Source organism: Dermacentor silvarum, chromosome 9 (assembly GCF_013339745.2).
Source record: "Dermacentor silvarum isolate Dsil-2018 chromosome 9, BIME_Dsil_1.4, whole genome shotgun sequence".
Taxonomy (NCBI): domain Eukaryota; kingdom Metazoa; phylum Arthropoda; class Arachnida; order Ixodida; family Ixodidae; genus Dermacentor; species Dermacentor silvarum.
The window spans coordinates 127,672,458-127,695,011 of NC_051162.1; the positions used below are offsets into that span (position 1 = coordinate 127,672,458).

The 22,554-nt window shown below is 45.0% G+C and overlaps 2 protein-coding genes across 5 annotated transcripts in view; one reads left to right on the forward strand and one right to left on the reverse strand.

Annotated features, from left to right (window-relative positions):
* The window catches only part of LOC125940047 (uncharacterized), a 398,764-nt gene that overhangs the window by 187,087 nt on the left and 189,123 nt on the right, over positions 1-22,554 (forward strand). The window lies entirely within an intron of this gene.
* LOC119464985 (uncharacterized) overlaps positions 1-22,554 on the reverse strand; it is a 121,533-nt gene that overhangs the window by 68,514 nt on the left and 30,465 nt on the right. For all 4 annotated transcript variants that reach the window (XM_049655711.1, XM_049655712.1, XM_049655713.1 and 1 more), the window contains exon 5: positions 2,899-2,988. In XM_049655711.1, the coding sequence (XP_049511668.1) occupies positions 2,899-2,988 (90 nt within the window). The remainder of the gene's footprint in view (positions 1-2,898; positions 2,989-22,554) is intronic.

Here is a 22,554-nt window from a genome sequence, read left to right on the forward strand (position 1 = left end):
ATCCGCACCAGCATTTCTTGGGACTCGTCGGCCGCGCGTGGTTCATCACGAGAGCCACGCCTCCATTCGTTGTCATAAGACAAGAAAATTGTGCTCGTACGTGCTGACTGCATAAATAACGACGCCACCATTAGCTATCCAAACTGCCTCACAGGAAAGCTAGCTTTGCGATTACGAAAAGAGAACTAGTATTTCCCTGCACTACATCTACACTTGTCCAGCACGAAAAATAATTTATGAACCACGACCCGTAGCTCCTGCTGAAAGTGCTTCCGGTGAACGCCTCAGCAAATGTGTTTTCAGGAATGATATATATCTCTAAACCACAGCTATGTCAGCTGGTACACGCCCTAGTAAACGGGAATAACACCAGGAGCGCGAATTTGCCCCCCGGTGCTTAGGTGGCCAAACTTCCAAGAAAAAAAAAAAAAAAGAAACCCAAAGAAAAATCAACCATGCTGCCGTGACAACGGTTTCGTTGATGCGCGAGGGGGAAACGCCATCCCGCTTATCTGCTATGCGCTCGACGATCGCACCACTGTCTCTGAAGGCGCGAACGGAAACCAACACCACTTGCATTTATTTTTTTTGCTGATTGTTTTGCTATTTGTACCTGTTGTCTTAAACTGCTTTCGGATTCTAAATTTCTTGTCGTGCTCACTGTACGACATCGCTTCCCATTTAGGGAAACACAACATGAAACCCGTTCATTATGAAATTTCCAGTACACGCGACAAAAACGCTCCTAATGTGCTGTTCAGGTACCTCTTAGAACTTTACGCTTAGTTACAAGCACGTAGCTGTGCTCATCATGAAAGTTAGCATTGATATTGACATCATTTTATGCTATATGGGACCCATCCATCCATCCATCCATCCATCCATCCATCCATCCATCCATCCATCCATCCATCCATCCATCCATCCATCCATCCATCCATCCATCCATCCATCCATCCATCCATCCATCCATCCATCCATCCATCCATCCATCCATCCATCCATCCATCCGTCTTGGTGCTCTCATAGTCGTTTCGTTAACTTGGTATGTACGAAAATTGGCATGGTATGACAATAGTGTATGACGAGTGTATGATGATAGGTCATGACATGAATGGTACGAAATGCGTGTCATGTAGGTCATGAAACAGCCGCCTAAAATGACAGTGACCCAGCAAAAAAAGATTAACACTCAAAAACCACTGGAATGGGTTCGGACGTGGGTTCTAAGTGAAGGAAAAAGCTAAAGGTTGATGGTCGAAGTCATATTTATGAGCATGACTAAGGCTTTCGTCTTTAGGTCTCTTAGGCGCAGCTCAAGGGACTCCTGAGGACTCATGACATGAATGTCATGTTATGAATGTCGGGATGTGATGCTCTAACTCAGGCTAGTAATTACTTTGGTACCACCACGCTACGAATGCTTTACTTTGCTCTTATTCATTGTCACCTCTCATATTGCATTGAGTCTTGGGGAGGGACGCACCGAACTTATCTGGATCCGGTAGCCGACTGCTAAAACGTGCTGTGAGAATCAAACAATTCTAAGCTTAATGATCCTAGCAAGCCTTGGTTCTACAGATCACAGATTCTGCCTTGCGACCTCTTATGAAAATTAAAAAATAGTAACATATGTGCACACCACTGTCAATTGCATTCATCCTTTTCACTTGTCGTTGTTTCGAGCGCCTTCTTGTTGTACTAGACAATTATCTTTTGGAAATTTAAATATTCCTCCTACTAATAATGTCTACGGTGAACGACTATACTACAATTCTGTGGTATTAAAATCTGGAAAGCTATTCCTTGTTTTATAAAAATGTTACCTCATTTCGCTAACGCACTACAGCAACACTATATGGAACAGTTAAATATTTGACGTGATCAAATATTTATGAAATGTGCAACTCAGTTGCATTTCTTGTATATTATGTTTTTCTATCTTCTAAAATATACCTTTGTGTAATGTAGATTAGAATGTAGATTTGTGTAATGTAGATTAGATTTCATCTTAAATTTGATTGAAATTGATTGGTTTTATGCTCGATTTCTTATTTCATCAATTCTGTATGCGTTTGTTGATAAGCCTGTTGATTTCATATTTTGATGATTGTATACTTGGTTTTCTGCAATGATGATTACCGTGTCCGAATAGCCATTGTAAGGAAAAATCCTTTTTTTTGGACCCAAACTAGCCTAGGGCTAAGGGTCCACTCAGTGTGTGCAAATTTGATGTTGCAAAAGAAAGAAAGAAATAAAATCAATCAATCAATCAATCAATGTCATGACATGCATGTCATGTAGGTCATGAAACAGCAGCCTACGTCTTGGTGCTCTCATGGTCGTTTCGTTAACTCGGTAGGCTCCCCGCACACTGCTTCACATAACATCGATTCCCACAGGGCGTGGGATCTGCCGGATTTTTATTCACCTTGGCTTCATCTTTCTGCAGAGTACCAATCAGAGGAAAGCGAACGTCCAATGGTTTAAAACTGCTGGGCAACTGAGCATTGGAATTCTTGCTCCAGTAGAATTTCTGCTATAGAGCGGCAACCAAGCTTCGCCGTATCGCACGCCGTAGCGCCAAGCGTGGCGTGAATTTGCTCCCCTTAAGCGGCAGCTGCCCGGCTTTTTAGTTTAGCCTATAATCGGGAACAACCCGCACCGCTGATGAGCACGCGATGAAGAGAAACTGACAAGCACGTGGTTTCTTGGCTCACGCGAAGCAAATTTCGCTGCGTAACGTCATATGGCGAACAGCACCGTAACAGGCATGGAAAGACAGTGCTCGCCGTGCTCTTCGCACTTGCACCGTGCTACGTTAATTTGTGTTTGTACGAAAATAATCAACTACAGAAGCACAGGTATTCGCAAACATTAATAACTTGTCTTCCTTACCTTCATCGGTACGGGACCGCTCTTCTATTCCAAAAGTCGGCACAGCCAACACCAGCAGCCTTGTTTTGGCCGGGTCGGCGTAGTCCCTTTCTGTGGAGTGGTAGGAGCAGACGTGGTAGCCGTTATACGTAGTGAATCACAAAATATTATAGACCATGAAATTTGAAAAAAAAAAGCTGAATATATCCGCAGCCTTAACTCAAATCGTAGTTTTGGCACGTAAAATCGCAGAATTTTCAAAAACTTTAATACCCACTAAAAAGAAACCGCGGAAGACCTTTTGTTTCGTCCTATATCTGTTTCGACAAACATAGCACTCGTTTCCTTTTTAACGACTGCAGAAGAAGTGTGCTTACTTCTGGTTCGCTGGAAAATGGAAAATTTTGCCGTGCTGTCCTTCTCGGAGTTGCCAGACCACACAGCCGCACAGCACGTCTTGTGCCTTTTCCTCAGTTTTTACGACAGTGCCAGAACGTTCGCGGACACATAAATAAAATATTTAACCGCAGAGCATACGTAAAAACTTGCACGTGTATTGAAAGCGGCAGGAAGCAGACGAACAGAATGGCAGCCGAAGCGATCACATCCGATAGCGCCGCACGTTGGCGAAACAAATGAAGCGACTAGACACAAATAAAGGACGCCAAGAAAGAAAATAGGTAAAACACATTTTATTTCTACACACAATTGCATGACATTACTTTAATAATGTATAGGTTGCGAAGCCAAATATGCGAAAATTGAGTTTTTCGTCGGCTACCAGGAAAATGGCGAAGCTTTACCAATAATACCGAAACTATCCCAAGTGTCCACCCACTGTCTAAACTGCTTGAAAGTTGTGAAAGCTTGCCAGACGACTTGGCTGCTCTCATTGTGCTCATGTTGTATCCCAATCGGGGCACGTGTTTTCGTGTTTTATGACGTCATACTTAGTTTTCATTCTTTGCTTACCATGCCCTTCGCCGGGTGGCCGATAGCAGCAATGAAAGTGGGCGCGGCGGTTTCCGGGTCTATGACGAAGGCAAATCACAATAAATATATTGTCTCAGAACGCGGTCCGAAAACAAGCGCTGATGCATTGCAGCGTAGCTGGTAGTGTAATCGTGGGAGTACACATGCTCCGAAGGGATACAGAAAATGAAGTTCCTGCACCTGTTACCATATGATCAACAATCGGTATGCGTGGAACATTGCCAAAATTTTGGCGACATGACGCACTGTCGGAAGGGCACGCTTATACATCCGGGTTAATTGTGACTGTCAAGAGTAAGTATCGAAATATTACTGATTGCGAGTGGCGCCTACCGGGGCGTCTGAAACGTGTCCTGTAAGAGAGCTGTAAATTGGTTCGTTAAGTAACTTGCAAGGAACGGGTGTGGAACTCTGTGAAAGGTATACTTGCGACATCGCAAAGATGCTTCCATTTGAGGATTTTACAATTAACGAAGCAGCAATAATTGGGGCGTGCACAAGAGACCACAGAGAGACTAAAATGCTGAAGATAACTTAGGCGGAATATTGTCTTTTGCATATTGTCCACGTCATCTATCATTTTTATTTCGTAGGTGCGAGTCCTCTGTATGCTAGCTAACTCCGGGATCATTTTGCTTTGACGCACCTTGGTAGTACAGCGACTATGGGGATGCGTTGCTGAGATCGAGCTCACGGGTTCCCTTCCCGGGAGCAGATGCCGCATTTTGAGAAGGGCAAAATGTGAAAAAAAAAAGCTCGCGTCCATACGTTTATGTGCGTGGTAAAGAACTCCAGGTGGTAAATAGTATTATTCCGGAGTCCTCCGCTATAACGTTTCTCACAATCACATCGTGGTTCCGGCACCCCAGTATTTTTTTGACATTATTATGCTGCAATGAATGCACCACCAAAGCCATGCTGAGAGATTTTTGTGACATAAGTCCGGAAGGGTCCGGAAGTCCTGAGTGGTCCGGAAGGGTCCGGACCACTCTCTTTCAATTTACGCTCGAGCCGCCCAGCGCCGCAAGCCGCACGTGCGAAAAAAATAATACTGCACATGTCGAACACTTGTGCACAAACTTCGGTTCAGACAGTGTAAACCATACACAGTATAAACTGAAATTTGTGCACAAATGTTCGACATGTGCAATTTCCCGCACGGCCGCACGCGTGCGGTGGGGCTTGTGGCGCGGCTCGAGCGTAAATCGGCCTTAGACGTAGTGTTTGCAAACCGAAACTACGCACGCAGAATCTCCTGCCGCAGCGACTTGCGATTAGGTCCTGGGCTAAATATCCTGAAAAGTTACTAATTCGCTTTTAAAATTACGCATCGAGCTCCTAAAATGACTTTGAATTGCTGTACGATGCATCGTGTTCGTTGCCTCCGCAGTCGCATGTGCGTTGGGAAATGGAAGACATGTGCTGTTAACCGAAACACATTATCTACCTTCATGAACGTACCTCATACGCACTGAGATTGCTGCGTTAGCATTGATTTCTCACTACGAGGGTGCAAACCCTTATTTAGGGTGATAAACCACGCGTGAACACAAAGGTTATCGGTCAGCAAGGTTCGAGTGCGAGGACTTGGTGGTTCCGCTTCCTTATCTGTGATTTTTCCGGCCCTAAGTTGAGGACTTCACTGTTTACAGGCGAGCCAAGCAAAAGCACATAAAAAAATAAAAAATAAAAAAATTGGCAAATGTGCGAACGCAGAACACTATAAGCAGCACAAATTGAATGGTTGGGAAAAGTGCGGAAAACGAACGCTTATCTCAGTCGAAAAACAACAGAAAAATTGTGTTATTAGGTCGTTGTGTCATGTTTTCAACCTGTTGTTTAGGTTCCCTCAATTTCTTAATTGTATTTTTTGTTAGGTTGCATTGTTACAATATTTGGCGAAATTTGCTTCCATGAACTTTTTTTCTGTTTTAACTTTACAGTGAACAAATTCCTTTTCATTGTCTTTGTTATCCGGCCATCTGTATAGGAACAATGTATCTAACCACCAAGCATGCGCCTTTAGTTCTTACTTTTATATAATTTGATTTAGTGTTTATTACTTTCAAACGAAAGGGGAAGCCAAGGCAAAAGGCGGTAGGCCTGACGGGGCCTTGGCTCAATGTTACCGCAAGCAGCACACACATCCAGTACATATACAGCAACAAATTGATGTGTAGATCATTTACGTGACTTAATATAACAGAAATGCAATCGCTTTGTACATATAAAACAACTATGATGATGCATCAATAAAATAGATTAATATTTATACATATAAATGATCACTAATCAAAATTTGTCCTACAGACAATCCACAGCAAGTCCAACTCTATCGGATATTCACTCAAATATTGTTTTATATTCTTTGTAAAAAAACTTTGCTGATGTCGAGAATTCTACATCTAGTGAGGTTTTGTTGATAACGAATGGTGCCTGAAAGGTTAGTTTCTGTTTCCCGTAATTAGTTCGAGTAATGGGTGCTAATTTTCTACGTGTTCTGAGATGGTACGTTACGGCAGGCCTGTTTGGAAGAATGGCATAAAGTTTGTTTTGGTGAATACATTGGAGTAGACGATAGTAATAAATTTGATGCGTGGGTAGAATAGTATATTTCCCGAATAAGGGTTCTGTCGAAAAATCCCGTGGTCTGCCATAATAACCTTCAATGGCTCTAAGGGCTTTTTTTGTAGAACAAGCAACCTATGTAAATTTTCAGATGAAGTTGTTCCCCACACAAGAATACAATATAATATTTTGGAATAAAAAAGAGCGTAGTACATAGAAATCTTGAGCCATTTGGGTATTAAATTAGTAATTTTATAAAGACATCCTATAATTTTACTCAAATCTCTTACTAAATTTATAACATGCACATTCCATGAGAGATTTTTATTAAACCAAACACCTAGAAACTTGTGATTGGCAACCTGTTTTATGACATTGTTTTTATATTTAATAACTACACTACATTGTTGAGTAGTATTGATCAGTCTGAATATTATGTATGTAGTTTTAGTGAGATTAATGTTGTACTTATCTGCGATCAACCAATTCCCCAGCCTGTTTAAATAATCATTGACACTTATTTCTAATCTAGTTAAGAACAGTCACTGAAAAAGGCATTGGTGTCATCAGCGTACGTGACCAGATTGGATGAGCCAGCAACATTTGTTATATCATTAATATACACTATGAATAATGAAGGTGCCAAAATTGATCCCTGGGGAACACCTTGTTCGATAACCATGGAAGTAGAAGAGCAATGTATAATTCTTACAAATTGAAGCCTGTTGGACAAATAACTTCTTAATAAGTCCAAAAGTACACTTCGAACTCCATAATCAGCCAATTTATGCAATAAAATATGCTGTAGACAGTCAAAGGCTTTTAGAAAATCAATAAAAAACCAAGAGTATATTTCCGACATTCAATATTATCAATTATTTTCTCTTTAATGGACAATAATGCTTGTTCAGTAGACCTTTGCTTCACAAATCGGTATTGCGAGCTAGTTATAATGCTATATTTTTGAAAGAAGTTTTCTAGCCTAATGCTTATCACTCCCTCAAACACTTTTTGATAACACTGACAATATAGATATCGGTTGATAATTTGAGATTTCATTTTTGTTACCACCCCTGTATACTGGACACACACGAGCTACTTTTAATTAATTGGGGAACGTGCCGGTTGCAAGCATGAGGTTTATAATGTACGTCAAGACGCCACATATAGACATCGATACATGTTTCAGGGGCAATGCCTTGATGTCGTCATGTCCTGCTGATGCATTGTGTTTTAAAGGTCTAATTAAACCAGCGACTTCAGTGGTAGTTGCAGGATAGAAGGTAACAGAGTTTGATAGTGGGTTTATCAGGTTTGAGTACGTCCTACACGACATGGAGTCACTGTACTTAGTAGTGCCAACATTACCAAAAAACTGATTCATTGCTGTAGCTAAATCAGAACCACTCAATATTTCATTGGATGTAGTTATCTCTGAGAGGTGAGATTGAGTTTTTCTATTCAATAAATTATTTACCTGTCACCATACTTTCTTGAAGTCGTTACGTATCAGCGTAAAGCGCTCCACATAGTAATTCGATTTCGCAGTTTTCAGTTCTTTGTTTAGTTTATTCCCACATTTTTGTATTCTGAAAAGAGATCAGGATTTTTAATTTCAATGAACCCATAGTACATTTCATTTCTTTTTTAATTTTCTCATTCTTTCTGGGGTTTTACGTGCCAAAACCAGTTCTGATTATGAGGCATGACGTAGTGAAGGGCTCCGGATTAAATTTGACCACCTGGGGTTCCTTAACGTGCACTACAACGGAAGCACACGGGCGTTTTTGCATTTCGCCTCCATCGATATGCGGCCGCCGCGGCCGGGATTCGATCCCGCTACCTCGTGCTCAGCAGCGCAACGCCTTAACTGACTGAGCCACCCCGGCGGGTTTTAATTTTCTCATACAACGTTTTATTTATCCATGGTTTTCTAAACTTTTTTTATTTTTAATTTTCCTTTCTCTCAACGGGAAGGCTTCATCATAGCATGCTAAAAATGTTTGAAGGAAAGCTTCGAATGCTTCGTTTACATCGGTCATCTCATATATGGTACCGCAGGTAGCATCGTCAATCAGTGATTTGAATTTATCCAAAGACTCTTCATTAATGTCTCTAGACTTGTATATTACCGCGGTCAATTTAGACTTATATAGCCTAACTGGAACAAAACAAAAAACAGGCACATGGTCACTAATGTCGTTGATCAACACAGCAGACACAGTTTCAGCAAACAATACATTTGCAGTATTGCCACGTCCGACGAGGCGGCGTAGCCAAAAGCTGGAGAAGTTGTAGCCCATATGTAGCCAAACACAACAATAGTGCAAAACATTCCGTAGCCAAATATAGCCATGTTTATTTGCAGTTTTATTTGTGTATACATTTTCACATTCGACTACGGCAATCCCTTTTTGCACAACCTGTCGTAACAAAATGTCCGTGCCGTTCGTGCCGCCGGTCTCAGTGTCCTTGACATCAACAACAGCGACATCATGCTTGCACAGAACACGTTTTGGTTGGGCCCGGAAGCTCTTAGCGAATCGCTACAGAGGGCGAAATCAGTACTTTTATGGGATGACAGACAGTGCTAAGTTATTATTTTAGGTTATTTACAATAATAGTAACTACGGATTCGGCTCTTTAGCTGCCGTGAACGCAAAATGTTTAGCATCATCGATCTCTTACGTCATCTCTGCCAACGGCGTCCAGCGATCTGCGACGTGCTCACGGCTTCATTTTTATGAGCTAAAACAAGTCTTTCGCGCTATGATATATCGTGTTGTTTGTCTCATCGTCCTATGTTATTTTCTCGTTGTTTTTTTCAATTAGTTTGGTCCGGGTTAGCTCGTACATGCTCTATATACTGTCCATTTACATCAACCTCGCCGCCATCTTAGGTCTCTTACACGGCAAGAACATGCGTTAAAATAAAGTGACAGACAACAAATGCCACTCGCTGTCTGAATCGGTGTAAGCCGATGTAAAATGTAAAAAGCGCGCTGTCGTTTTCGGCGACGAGCACGTCCCGAAGGTAACTCGCTCGAAATGGTGAAAGCCGTGACGGCGCACAAAGACCAAAGGTAAACAACAAATTGATAACAGTGGTTATGCTGTGAAAACCGCTACTGTCAAAAACCAAACCATGTTGATGTGCTAATAAAGTTTTAGAATACGGACCCCCAAAGTTTGGGGCCCCAAAGAGCTTTGTGGGTGTTAGCGTTGGGGCATGCAGGAGCGAAGAGTTTTAGAATAGGCGTTTTGTGTTTGTGGATAGCGTGTTGCGCTTGCAGCATTACTACGGCGTCAAAGGAAAGCTGTTATAAAATATTAAAACAAAATATACCATTTTATAATAAGAGTAATTTATATTTTCGTGCTCTCGCGTTTAATTGTAATTTAGAACTTATTCTATCAGCAGCAAGAAACTTGTGCTTAGTTTTGAGTAACCAACGTTGCCTACCTTCACCCAGCCAAGTCAATACGTGTTAGGCTTACGAGCCATGAAATCGACAATTGAATTCGGAATCAACGGTGTCAAATGAAATCTTTATTACACATGTTAGTTGAGAGAAAGCAATAACCGCAATCACTTCTCCTAGCTTACGAACTTCACCCGTTACCACGAATCGAGCCCAGTTTGGTGCTAGGTTAGAACCGTCGCTTCAATGGATGCCGCCATGTTTGTTGACGAAAGCTTTCGGGGCAGCTTTTGGGGCCCCCGCTAAATCGATGAAATAGTTTGCGTCTTGCGCATGCGCAGTTGCTTCAACGCAATTTCTTTGGGGCCCCAAAACGTTTGAGGCCCCTATTCTAAAACTCTATAATAATTGGTGGGGTTTTACGTGCCAAAACCACGATATATGACTGGGACGCATGGCGCAGTGGGGACTCCGGAATAATTTTGGCCACCTCGGGTCCTTTAACGTACAACTTAATCTAAGTACACGGGTGTTCCAGCATTTCGCCTTGATCGAAATGCGGCTGCCCTGGTCGGGAATAAGACCCGCGTCCTCGATCTCACAAGCTAAGCTAACATGGTGAGTGAACTTCATGTGACGTGGTGCACTGATGTCATCGTGACAAACACGTTTCGATATTAGCAGAATGAGTATCTGCTTCCGTGACGTTACGGGCGGACCATCTAAAAGTAAACGCACCAGAACCTACCTTTGGCTCAGGCCTTGCTCCCATTCTTTTTTATACGTTCTCGCATACTTGGCCCCCTTCCCCATGCTTGGATTCTCCTTTCTGAGGAGGATCCGATATTAGACAGTTTTAGTTTAGCGTTAGCGTAATAGCGGGGTTACGGGAAATAGCGTTACCGTTACGCAAACGAACTTTGCAGAAAGAGAGTTTTAGTATAGCGTGATAGCGTAGTTCACGTGCGGGACGCTATTCCATTACGCTTTGAATTTCGCATACACAGGGCACCTAATTCTATGTGTGTTTGCGTCCGGAAAGTGCGATAGGCAGCGCAATGGAAGCCAGGAGCGCGTTGTATTTTTACTTCACATGTCCGTCGATCTGCAACGAAACAGACAAGCAGTACAAGCTGTCTACCATAGCCTCCGAAATCCTCCCATCTCAGAGGCCATATGCTGTCGTCGCGCCTATCTCCCGACTTTAGCGACAGATGGCGCGCGCATCTCAAAAAAAATTTCTCTCGTTAGGCTTAGGCGCGTTCGAAACGAGAAGCGATCTCGAAAATTCCTCAAGATTAGCCATAACACTCTCTCGGCGAAGCGGCATGAGACTAAGCAAAAGCCGTTTACGCAGTCATTTGCTACGAACGAAGTGAATTCTACAAAAACAACGCCAAATTCAGTTCGAAGCGGGCGACCGCGACCGCCGCCATGTTTTACGTACACTACGTACACCACGCTAACACGGTAACGTTAACTCTGAGAAATAGCGTGCACACGGTAAACGGTATGGGTCGGTTAGCGTTCTGCGCATGTGCACTTCGATCCCGCTATTCCGGTACGCCCGCTATTCCGGTAACCACGCTAAACTAAAACTGTCTATTGTCTATTATGTCCAACCTATCGAAATAAACCTCGAATGCAAGCAGGAACAAAAATTCATCTAGGAGGAGAAGAAAAATGGCAGTAAAGCCTCGCGCGAGAAACGTGGAGTAGGTCGAAAACTGTGCCCGGCGCGATACTTTACCCAGAAGACAAGACCATGAACATACTGGAGCGTGTCATCCACCTGTGCTTGCCTTCTTTCATGTTGGCGCCACTATCGCCTGACGGTCCCTACCCTATGTTATTGATCTCCCTTCCTGAGCGTAGCCATGTTGGTACAGTGTACTGTGAAAAACCCACTACTGCCAGGTTCATCCCGATGCCCGGGGATCGGGTCCATAACGGTCAAGCGGGTTGTAAGTTTAAGTGCACCAAAGATGAAAGCCACCGGCTCAGACAACGGCGCAGAGAGGGAAGGGGAGTGGGGGTCATTTCGCGCAAGCACACACGGAAAGCCACGCGGCTGGCTCAGCCAGCTAAAACATAGCTTTCGAGATTTGCTTCTACCCGATCAGAGCCACCTCTGGAGCGTGGATTGGGGCGCCACTTATAGCCAAAACAAAGCAAAGTCGCAGATTTTCAGTAGCCCAAATATAGCCACATAGCCAACTCGTCCAAGTTGACGCCAAATTTTTTTTCCTGTAGCCCAATTTGGCTATATATAGCCAAACCTGGCAACACTGCACATTTGTGACGCAGATATCTAGTAAACTAGAAGTGGTTGGAGTTACTCTTGTGGGTAAACTGACAGTGTTAGAACAGGCGTATGTATGTATAATGCTATTAAGTTCCCGTGCTGTATTATCATCAGAAAGGAGGTTTATGTTGACATCACCCATAAGAACAACCGGAAGCTTGGTGGACGTTAGAAATTCCATTAGATTTTCTAAGAACCGGAAAAATTGTAATCTGTTACAAGCAGGTGGTCTGTATACTGTTGCAACCATGGTATGGGGTAGGGCTACGACCAGACATTCAACATTTGGAGTTATGATTGAAAAATGTTGTATTACAGTAGGTGGATAGCAACTTTTAACGTATGCTGCAACACCACCGCCCCTGCCACTCGACCTAACTAGACTATTAAAACTGTAACCGTGGAGGGGAACGTGACCATAATTACTGCTCAACCAGGTCTCAGTAAACAGAATTGCATCAAAGTTTACATTTAAAGAATCGAAAAACAAACTTAGGCAATCTCCCTTATTTTTCATGCTACGAATATTGAGATGAATTGCCGAAAACCTAGCTATGTCCGAGCAGTAAGTTGTCGTGAGACCATCATTGTTATAATATTGACATATCATTGATGAATTCACGAGAAAAGCAACAACAGCAATATGAGTTGCAAAGAAACAAACCTTATGCAGTCATCTTGTTCAAATCAGGCAGATCTCGGAATTTTAGCACATCTCCCGTCTCTGCATTTCGCGCGAGAACCTTGCCTCCAGAGGTTCAGACAAACTTCCACCCGACTTGCTTTTTACGTGCAATAGCAGCTCCAAGTAGCTTTTTGTTAGTTTGAGTGAGGTGCTCGTTAACAAACACTGGTCCCTCTTCAGAGAAACCAAGTGTGTCGTTTGAAATCCTGCGTTTCCTGGTCTTAGACAAAAAAGCGTGTCGCTTGTCCCTTCTCACAAATCGAACTATGATATTGGTCTCATCAGTCTTTCGAGTCGGAACCCTGTGACACGTATCAATGTCCGCCTCAGGTAAAGGCTCATCGATTAGTTCACCAGTTTTCATCACTATGTCCTCGGGGTTGTCGGTTGAAATCACATCTTTGTTCAATACATCTGAATTGTTCAATACATCTGAATTTGTTCAATCACATCTGAATTGTTTAATAAAAAGTTAAATAAAAAATAAAAAAATAAAAGTTCAATAATTATTTGCCTCAGACGACTGTTTTTCTTTCTGAGATCTTCATTACATTTCAAAAGATCACCGACTTCTTTGACTTTGGAGCTAATTACTTTTGTCACGTCGCAGGTATCGCTACAGAACTTGACGCTTTCCTTAACCGAGCGCATTTCATGCCTCATTTCGCGTTTGAAGTCCTCAAGTGCTTTCATCAGTTCCTTTGACATGTTTAAGATTATAAGTCACCGTACAGGGTTGAAATCAGGTTCACGTTTGGCAGCAGTGCGCAAAGTAGGGTCAGAAAAGACGCTATAAAGAAATTAATCGCTTACCTGCAAAAGCAGGGAAATTCAGTACGATGCTTTCGTCGTGCGCACTGCTGCCAAACTGAAGAGCAGCTCGATGTGGTGTCCCTTTTAAAGGCAGCCGTTGATAGAAATCCCACGAAGATAGGTCGCAGCATCCGGAACTGCGATACGTCTATCGCTGCGGCGACGCGGTGACGCCCGTGTGATGACGATACGCCAGTCACGGTCCAGCTCCACAATAGATGAACGGTGCCGTAGTAATGCTGCAAAAGCAGGGAAATTCAGTGCGATGCTTTCGTCGTGCGCACTGCTGCCAAACACTTGGTGTCTTGCTGCGCATACGCATTTATCTTGCTGCGCATAGGCTGCTTTGATGATTAGGTTATTTTTGTTGTGAACTGACTGCCTGTAGACATAACAAATATGGTAAAGTCACTGCAATTCCTATCGATAAACACCAAAAGCTATCATGCCTTTTTAAAATCTTCCGATTCCGCCGGTAACGATAACCAAGCAGTGAAATAGAAACAGCCGCCACCATTTCCTTCACTGCGTTGCTGCATGACGATTGAGCTGCAGTCCACACATACGCCCATTTTGAGCACGTTTCGCTCGGAATTTAGTGTTTTTCGAACTAGCACTACCTGAGCATGGCGACCTCGGAGCACACACTGACAGGCTTCGACGACTTTCTCGAACGGCGGTGCTTCGCTTTCGTCGAGCCGATGCCCGCGACTCGAGTGTGTGGTATTTGCAGTCTGGTGCCTTCCCGGTCTGTGCTGCTGCCCTGCGGTCACGTGTTGTGCCAGCTCTGCAAAGGTCAGATAGGAAACGAAGCGATGTGCCCACAGTGCCCTTCCGACGGCTTGGTGTTCTCCGACGACGACGTTGTGACGCTGAACTTTTCACAGTGCGACGTGGAGAAGCGTCGCGTTCTGTGCGTGGCCGGCGGTCCGAAGTGCGGCTTCACAGGGACACTGTTCGAGTTGAGAGGTCATCTGGCCCATTGCGACCGCGACGAAGCGACGTGTCCCAAGTGTCAGCGCTTCGTCGTTCGTAACGTTTTCGTCGACCACTATCGGCAGTGCACTGACGGAAATTTCCAGTGTCAAGGAGCGAGCGGCACAGGGCCGCCTACTACCGTTGAGAAACTGGGAGCCATCAAGAAGGACGTGGAAACCTTGCGACGATTGGCATCGGAGGGAGACCCGAACCAGCAGAGCGCCTACGTCAATGTCGCCAACTCTTTAATGGAACGCGTGGCCGAGCTTGAGCGCGAGTTGCTACAGGTTAGAAAAGGTGCCGGTGGCGTGGAACAAAACTCGCCCCTTCAAGCTTTCAAGGTGCCAATCGTCCCGGGACCATTCCGAGCCGCTTCTAAGCCTGGCGTGTTTGTTACGACGTGTGTTTTTAAAGACGTGCACGCCATGCATAATTCAGTCAAAGCCGAAAAGAAGGAGCGCAAGATAGCCAGTGACGTATGCACACTAGGTGGATATACATTTAGGGTTAGGTGTCACTTGTGCCCGGACGAAAGCCAAAGTGTTCGCATAAGTTTTGAGCTGTTCTTGCAATGCGGTGAGTGGGACGACCACGTAGCTTGGCCGTTTTCTAAGAGCGTCACTTTGATCCTGACAAACCCCGTGGATGCGGCAAAAGATGTCAGGCTGCCTCTTTCGGTGGGAGAATGTCATGGCAGCTCCAGGAAACCTGTGCCTGGTATTTGTAACACGGGATATAAGACAGAGGACATAGAATGGAACTACGTTCTACGGCATGGTTACGTCGGCAAGAACAAGCTCTACGTGACTGTAGAGTTTGAGTAGCACAAGCATATCTTTTGTTTCGTTGTTTTAAAATTTTAAGATTTTGTCATCAAGAATGAATAAATGACCGTTACGAAGCACTCGACGGGTTCTGGAAAGTTCATTTCACAAGGTTATTACGCACTAAACCGGAGAAGACAAAGTGCGGGAGAAGCCACTGACGTAGCATGACATGGCCAAGTCTTGTTCAACATCATGGTCAGCATTCTTCGATGTTGCTGCTTCCACTCTTATTAAACAGTAACAAACTGTAAGATTGATTCACTTGCTCTACTCCCTTTTCTACACACAAACGCGGTCAGTTACATACAAGAACCAAACTCCTTACCTTTAAAGGGTCTCTTATGCTACGCGCTGAAGAAACACATGCAAGAAACTCGAATGAGGCCGACTCAGAATATTCACTGTCCTCTTAGGCAACCCTGGGTATGCGTGCAATGACTATAATTGAAGATTTGACAAGGCTTGATTACTTGTTAGGGTATTGAATAACAACTCGGATAAAAAGTTCGACTGAATTCAGGAACATCCAATCAATTTCCTTCAGTCAATATAAATATTGTACGTTTTTTAACTCCAAAAAGGCAAGGGCCTTTTTGCAATTACTTTAAGTGAGTGTTTAACTCGGCTTATTTATATCTTACGGTGTCAATTTATACAAAACAACCAATAAAAAATTGAGGGCAGCTCGCACTAGTGGTGCAAGGCTGGAGCTTGTGATCGACCTAGCTTCTTCCAGGTTTTACTAGATTTGGCTAAGTTTTGCTAGTAAATGCTCAGCGATGCTAGGCACGGTGTTCCGAATCGGCTCGCCGCCGACGCGGAGATTCTCGCTTGGCCGCGCGGCGCGCTTCAAGATGAGCGGCTTCTTCGGGTGTCCGGATCTTCTTTGGTCGTCCCATGTCAAGGCTACATGTACCAACGCCTGAACGAGAGTTGTGGCGCCGTCGCGGCGCGGCTCCGAGCTTTATCTCCCCGGTGACGTCACGGCCAAGCTGCACTTCACACTTGCCGGGGCGTGGCTGGTCGAAACTAAAGTCCCTATATAAGAAAAGTACCGCCATCCTTTGATCAACGCCGCTTCTCTCTCTCCTGCATACGATTGGACAATAATAGCGCGCGCTTTTCACTTCTTTATATATATATATATATATATATATATATATTTTTGTTCCGCCTCAGAGCCATGTTGAAAGTCCTCTGTGCAGCCGCAGTCGCCGGCGGCGGCGGCGGCGCGCGCCCGGCCTGAAAACTTCAACGTAGACTTTCTAGGTGCGCCACCGTCCCGTCGACTTGGCTTTCGCAAGCAAAAAGTAAAGATAATAAAAAGTTGCAGTGGCTTAGCTCGGCTATGCCAGGATATACGTAGCGTTAGCAAAGGTTCAGCTGATTATTCTTAGCTTTCCTGGTTGTCTCCTACGCTCAACCGCTAATTGCCAGGCAACTACTTCGGGATCCGATGAGTCAAGCTTCTCCGTGCTTCTGCGCTGTTGAGCAGCATTTGCGCTCTCCTTCTCCATGGCTATACCACACTGGCAAACGCCAGTCAGAAGCGCAGCGGCTCCAGCGCAGTGTCAGACGGCGACTGCACAGCGAGCGCGCGCCGGCGTCTACCACGGCTACGACGTCACTCCTCTGGAATGCGCAGACCGGCGGCGGCGGAGTGCACGAGAGGTGCCGGCTCCGGTGGCTCCGGTGCGCAAGCCTTGTGACATCACTGATCCTTGCGCATGCGCAGCACGGCTCTTGATGTGCCGCGCGAAACGGGCTTGGCTAGGCCAGTGTAGCTAACGCTACAAAAGCAAGCGCTTTAGGAGAGGAGGCGGCGGAGGAAAGAGTAGATGGCGGTACTTTTCTTATATAGGGACTTTAGTCGAAACCTGCCGAGTAGCTGCCGGCGCCGCCCGCGTTGTTTCCCGCGTTCGCGCCGGGCAAACGCGGGCGACGTCGGCAGCAGCTCTGCGCGTTGCCTCGTTGGTGCTGCTCTATCGTGTTCTCATTTTCTCTTTCCCTCTCCCGAGCTCGGCAATTCGGCAAGTTCGGCAATTAATATCTCGCAACTGGTGTCATCGTGAGAATCCGTTGCAAATGGATCCGCCTTGCGAACTCCACGGCCAGAATTTCTGAAGTGCAATATGGGCCATAACGCAATTAGTTAAAACCGTAATTAGTGATTTTTTGTTAATTAGTCGATTATGCATTTCAATTTTTTGTGCAAGTAATATCCGCCTCTATGAGTGGCTAGACCAGCCCACGAACTGGAATTGTGCTATTTTCCACAGGCAACCTTTAAAAAGTTTTGAAATGGTTCGCTGAAGCTCTGTAAAAGGTCTGTAAAATAGCCTGGAAAGCCTGTAATAGCATGTGAAGTGCTGCCTCTTTTGTTCACTATTGTGGTGCAAGTATCGCCTATATACGTGCAGCTAAACGTAGTGGTCACCTTTTATTTTGCTGCATATGTCGTTCCTTTACTGAGCGGAAGCTGACCTGCTGGCCGGTGCAATGCTGCACCGAGAACGGGTAGGAGTGAAAGAAAAGGAAGACCGGGTAGCAAAAAACCTGCGCTTTAGTGGCAAATGCGAGAGCAATACGTCAGCATTGCATCGCACGTCTTTGAGGTCCCGGATCCATGATTTAAACCGCGTTCACCAAATTGCAAAGTGTGGTTCAGGAACTCACTCGACACACGTCCTGGCTCTTCGGGGAGCGAAGTGCAACTGACGGTGACATATACGAGTATATATGCGCCTACAGGCTCTTGTCAGATCTCCCGTCTCCGTTTTATACCTCCACCACGTGAAGGGCTTCCCAGACTAGAAAATTGGCAGTCTTCTGCACTTCAAGCCCGGCCTACAATGTACGCAGTTGTTTCGCCGACATGGAGCTCAAGATCAATTGACGTGCGGAATCATGGAACTTATCCATCACTTGATAGCAAAAGGCCATAATATCTGTTTTAAATGGGTACCAGACCACTGCGGTATCAATTGAAACGATAACGCAGACAAGGCAGCTCGGATGTCAAATCAAGAAGACCGCTGCGCTCCATTCCTCTCTCAAAGACAGACGCTGCAAGACAGCTTCGCAATCTGACACGCTCACACTCGTTAGCTGAATGAAATACCACACATACAAGGTGCACCAGATAAATCCTTCGTTGCAAGTCGGGGTTGCTGCCGGATCACCGACGCGATGCGTCTCTTTTGTGCCGGTTGTGGCTGGGAGTTGCCTTCCCAAAAGCTTATTCAGCACCAATTTGAATTTCTGATAGTCCTGTATGTGATGTCGGCGACTGCGAGGAGAACATTCACTACTTATTGTCTCGCTGTCCTCAATTTGAAGCACAAAGACAATCTATGTCCCACACATTCAGGAAAGTAGATGATTTTCCTCTGAGTGAACAGACAATACTAGAACGACGTGCCCACCGATCCTCGGCTCAAAGGGTAGTGAAGGCACGTTTGTGCATTGTGAACGTCGATCTGGCTTGTGCCAGCGCCTTTGACTCCGTAGTGCTCTGCGTGCATGTTTGTCTCGACCTTCTCTCGGTCTTCCGTCTTTCAGTTCAGTTTCTCGATTCCCCCGCGTAGGGTAGCCAACCAGACTGTTGACTGGTTAATCTCTCTTCCTTCCTTTTATCGCTCTTTCTCAGACACTTTTTTTCCCGATTTGACACTCCTAATGCTAACGCACTAAAAAACTAGAAATGCGGGCAACGATAATCAAAATCAACAATATAGAAGGATTCTATTCATAATCCTATTTCAAGAAAGGATTTTTATAACCTGTTTCTAACCTAATTTAGAACTCCTTGACCTAGTCATATCCTTCGGAAGTTAGCACATATATACGACCAATTTTCGCCCTCGAAATAATTCGACTTATTTTTAGTGCATGCTTGGAAGATTAATTTTGGAGAATCGGTATAGCTGTAGCCTTCTATCCCTTTTGTGCTAGCCCGCCTATACAGTATGCGCGAAATAACATGTTTGTAGGCGATGCGAGGTATAGAAACGTCACATTGATAAATGAGAGTGTGTAAGGTCATCGGGGGCTCGTGGGCGCGCAGCTGTGATGACGTCACAATATAATATGCATACTCAGAGTGTTAGCGTGGCTATGTTGTGGCCTAGGCCGCGATTTTGTAGCGATGCCTTTAAAGTAATAATGCCTTTTCGCGCTTATCGCGCTTTGTGAGTGGTCAGAGCGACGGTCCGTTCGCGTTATCAACGTTGATATCGTGAGCGGACCGTCGCTCTGACCACTGACAAAGCGCGATAAGCGCGAAAAGGCATTATTACTTTAAAGGCATCGCTACAAAATAGCGGTCCTAGTCTTTTTATTTTTTATTTGTCAGACAGATAATAGTGCGTACCTTCCTGCTCGACTTCGCGCTTGTTTTCCATTGAGTGCAAGGCTCGCCACAGTCCGGTTCTCTCGCATTCGAATTCAATAGAATTTATTCCTATTCGCGACGACACGTTCCTGGAAACTTCTAGGTGGTGTGGCCACCTCAAACACGTCCATTCATTACGGTGGTTTCAGAAAAGCTGGAATAGTTGCACAGTTGACATCAACGAATACCTATTTCGTCAGTAGAAGCAATCATCCTGCCTTTTCGCACACAAACAAAAAATTCCAGGATCCCAAGGTCCAATGCCTCCTGGAATGAAGTGACCGCCAACCACGGGCGACGATTTCGCTTGCTCAGAGCAATAAAGTTTATTCATCATCATCAACATCGTAATGCTCGCGACTGTGCTGTCAAGTTTATGTGTATCGTAAAACTACACCAGGTCTTGCTATTTCCATGCAGTGTAGCGAATGCTATGGCTCGTGTTTGCCAATCAGTAACCAGAGCTGGCCGCGTATTCCAGAGAAGGGAGTAAGGCTCGGCCACTGCGCAATACTATTCCTTCCGTACGAGAAAGGGTAGGCTGACATTAAGAGACAGGAAGAGAGCGGTGTGGATTGGAGAGCAAACGGCGATAGCCGATATTCCAAACGACATTAAGAGCAAAAAATGGAGCTGGGCAGGCCATGTAATGCATTGGATGGATAACCGGTTAACAATTAGAGTTACAGAATGGATACTAAGAGAAGGGAAGCGCCGTCGAGGACGGCAAGAAACTAGGTTTGGTGATGAAGTTAGGACATTTGCAGGCGCAAGTTGGAATCAGCTAGCGCAAGACAGGGGTAATTGGAGATTGCAGGAGAGGGCTTCGTCCAGCTGTGGACCTAAATGTAGGCGGATGATGATGATGATTGCAGAAATTGAATCGAAATGTTTGGAATAGCTTTACGCTTTAGCGCCCCACTAATCTTATCTAGTATCCTGCCCGAAACATGGTCGTCACTTGCGGGATTCGCATACACAGACAGGTCATGGCCATAATTTCGGTGATGATGATGACGATGATTTAATGGCCTCCCCTTTGAAACGGGGCTATGACAAATAGTCACCTAGCCAATTTGATTTATCAGGTATGCTATAGATGTTTCTTTCTAGCATTTTTGTACACATTTCATTAATCTTTTCTTCCCCTCAATATTTACCTTGTACTGCTACCTATGACTGTAAAGAGAACAAATCAGGTCGTATCAATCTCTTCCCTGCTTTTTTTCCCCACCAATACTCCAAACGTACCTTGCTTATCTCGACTGCTGACCCGTTGATGCTCCCGTCCATTCTAAACCCAAGCGCTTCTGGAAGGTGTACGTTACCTACTGTTCTCACTGGGTGAATTCCGTCACATCCCATTAGGATGAGTTGAGTGTTCTCGGGATCTTTGCTGCATCATACACATGCCTCATCTAGTTCCGAATATTCGCTCCGGTATGTTTGGCTCCTAAGGCAACCGGCTCGAGCCGGTTGTCTTCATAGCAAGGCACTGCCCTTTGTGTTATCGTACAGATTTTAACGCGATAGCGTTAAGGGGCCCGTGTCGCAGAAAATCCGGCGTCGGCGTAAGCATCGGCGTCTGACGGAAATAATCACGCCGAACCACATCATCCCGAACCACCCCGACCGGTTGGGTTCTTCGGGTGGCGCAAGACGTTAGTGAACAAAAATTGAATTTCTCAAAGTAAAATCCGTCAGAAAAATCGTAAAGCACGACTTAAGCACAACCTACAGACGGGATAGCGTCGGATTGTAATTTGAATATACGAGAAAAAAGCCTGATAAGCAGCCAGGGATCTTTGAATGCTATCGCAGTTCACTCTTAAAGGGGAAGCTTAAGGTCCTCCCATTCTAGTGGTGTTTCGCTGTACTTTGGTTCTAGGCAACATTTAGGGGAATGTTGAAAACCGAGCCTTTCTAAATTTTGATCGGGCCGCATGTCGCAGAAAATACGGTGTCGGTGTCGGCGTCAACGGCATCCAATAGCGCTATCGCGTTCCCTTCTTAAAGACGAAGGTTAAGCGTACTCGAGGTTTTTAACTTCCTGAGACCCGGACACAACGACGGGAAATAATCGCTCTTCAAGGTAGTTTTTATTGCCTACTGTTATGTCATGAACTTGAAAAACAATTTTTAAAATTTGAATAGTGTAGCACCACTGTAGGATGACATGACAGCGGCCGTACGAGCCGTGCCGTAGTCCCTACTCAAAATGGCGAAGGTGGTGAGCCGAGCGGCGGCTGCGACGACCAGCGTGGCTAGCTTCTAGAACGATGCTGCGCGTGCCGATCTTGCGCCTCGAGCATGCGCTGTGCTTCTTAATTTTTCACTTCCCGGTGCTAAGGCACCGGCTGAGAGCGCCGACCAAAGGGCCACGCGTTGCGGCATCGGTGGGCGCTATAATAGCACGGATAGATGCGAAAAGCTCCGTCTCCATGTACGTGAAAAAAATGACTATCTCCATCATCTCCTCATGTTAGCTGTGGTAAAAACTGCATTTCATTGTTTAAATGCTGAGATGAAGATGGAACTACGTGTAGTACATTGCCATATTGCTGCTGCGTCCGGTATTTTCACGAAATCTCGGTGACTTCGAATACGCCTCGAAGTCTTTCGGCCGTGTGGGATGACACGGAGGTCGAGACCAATTTATTGTCAAATTTCTCTAAAGCGGATGACAAGAATAT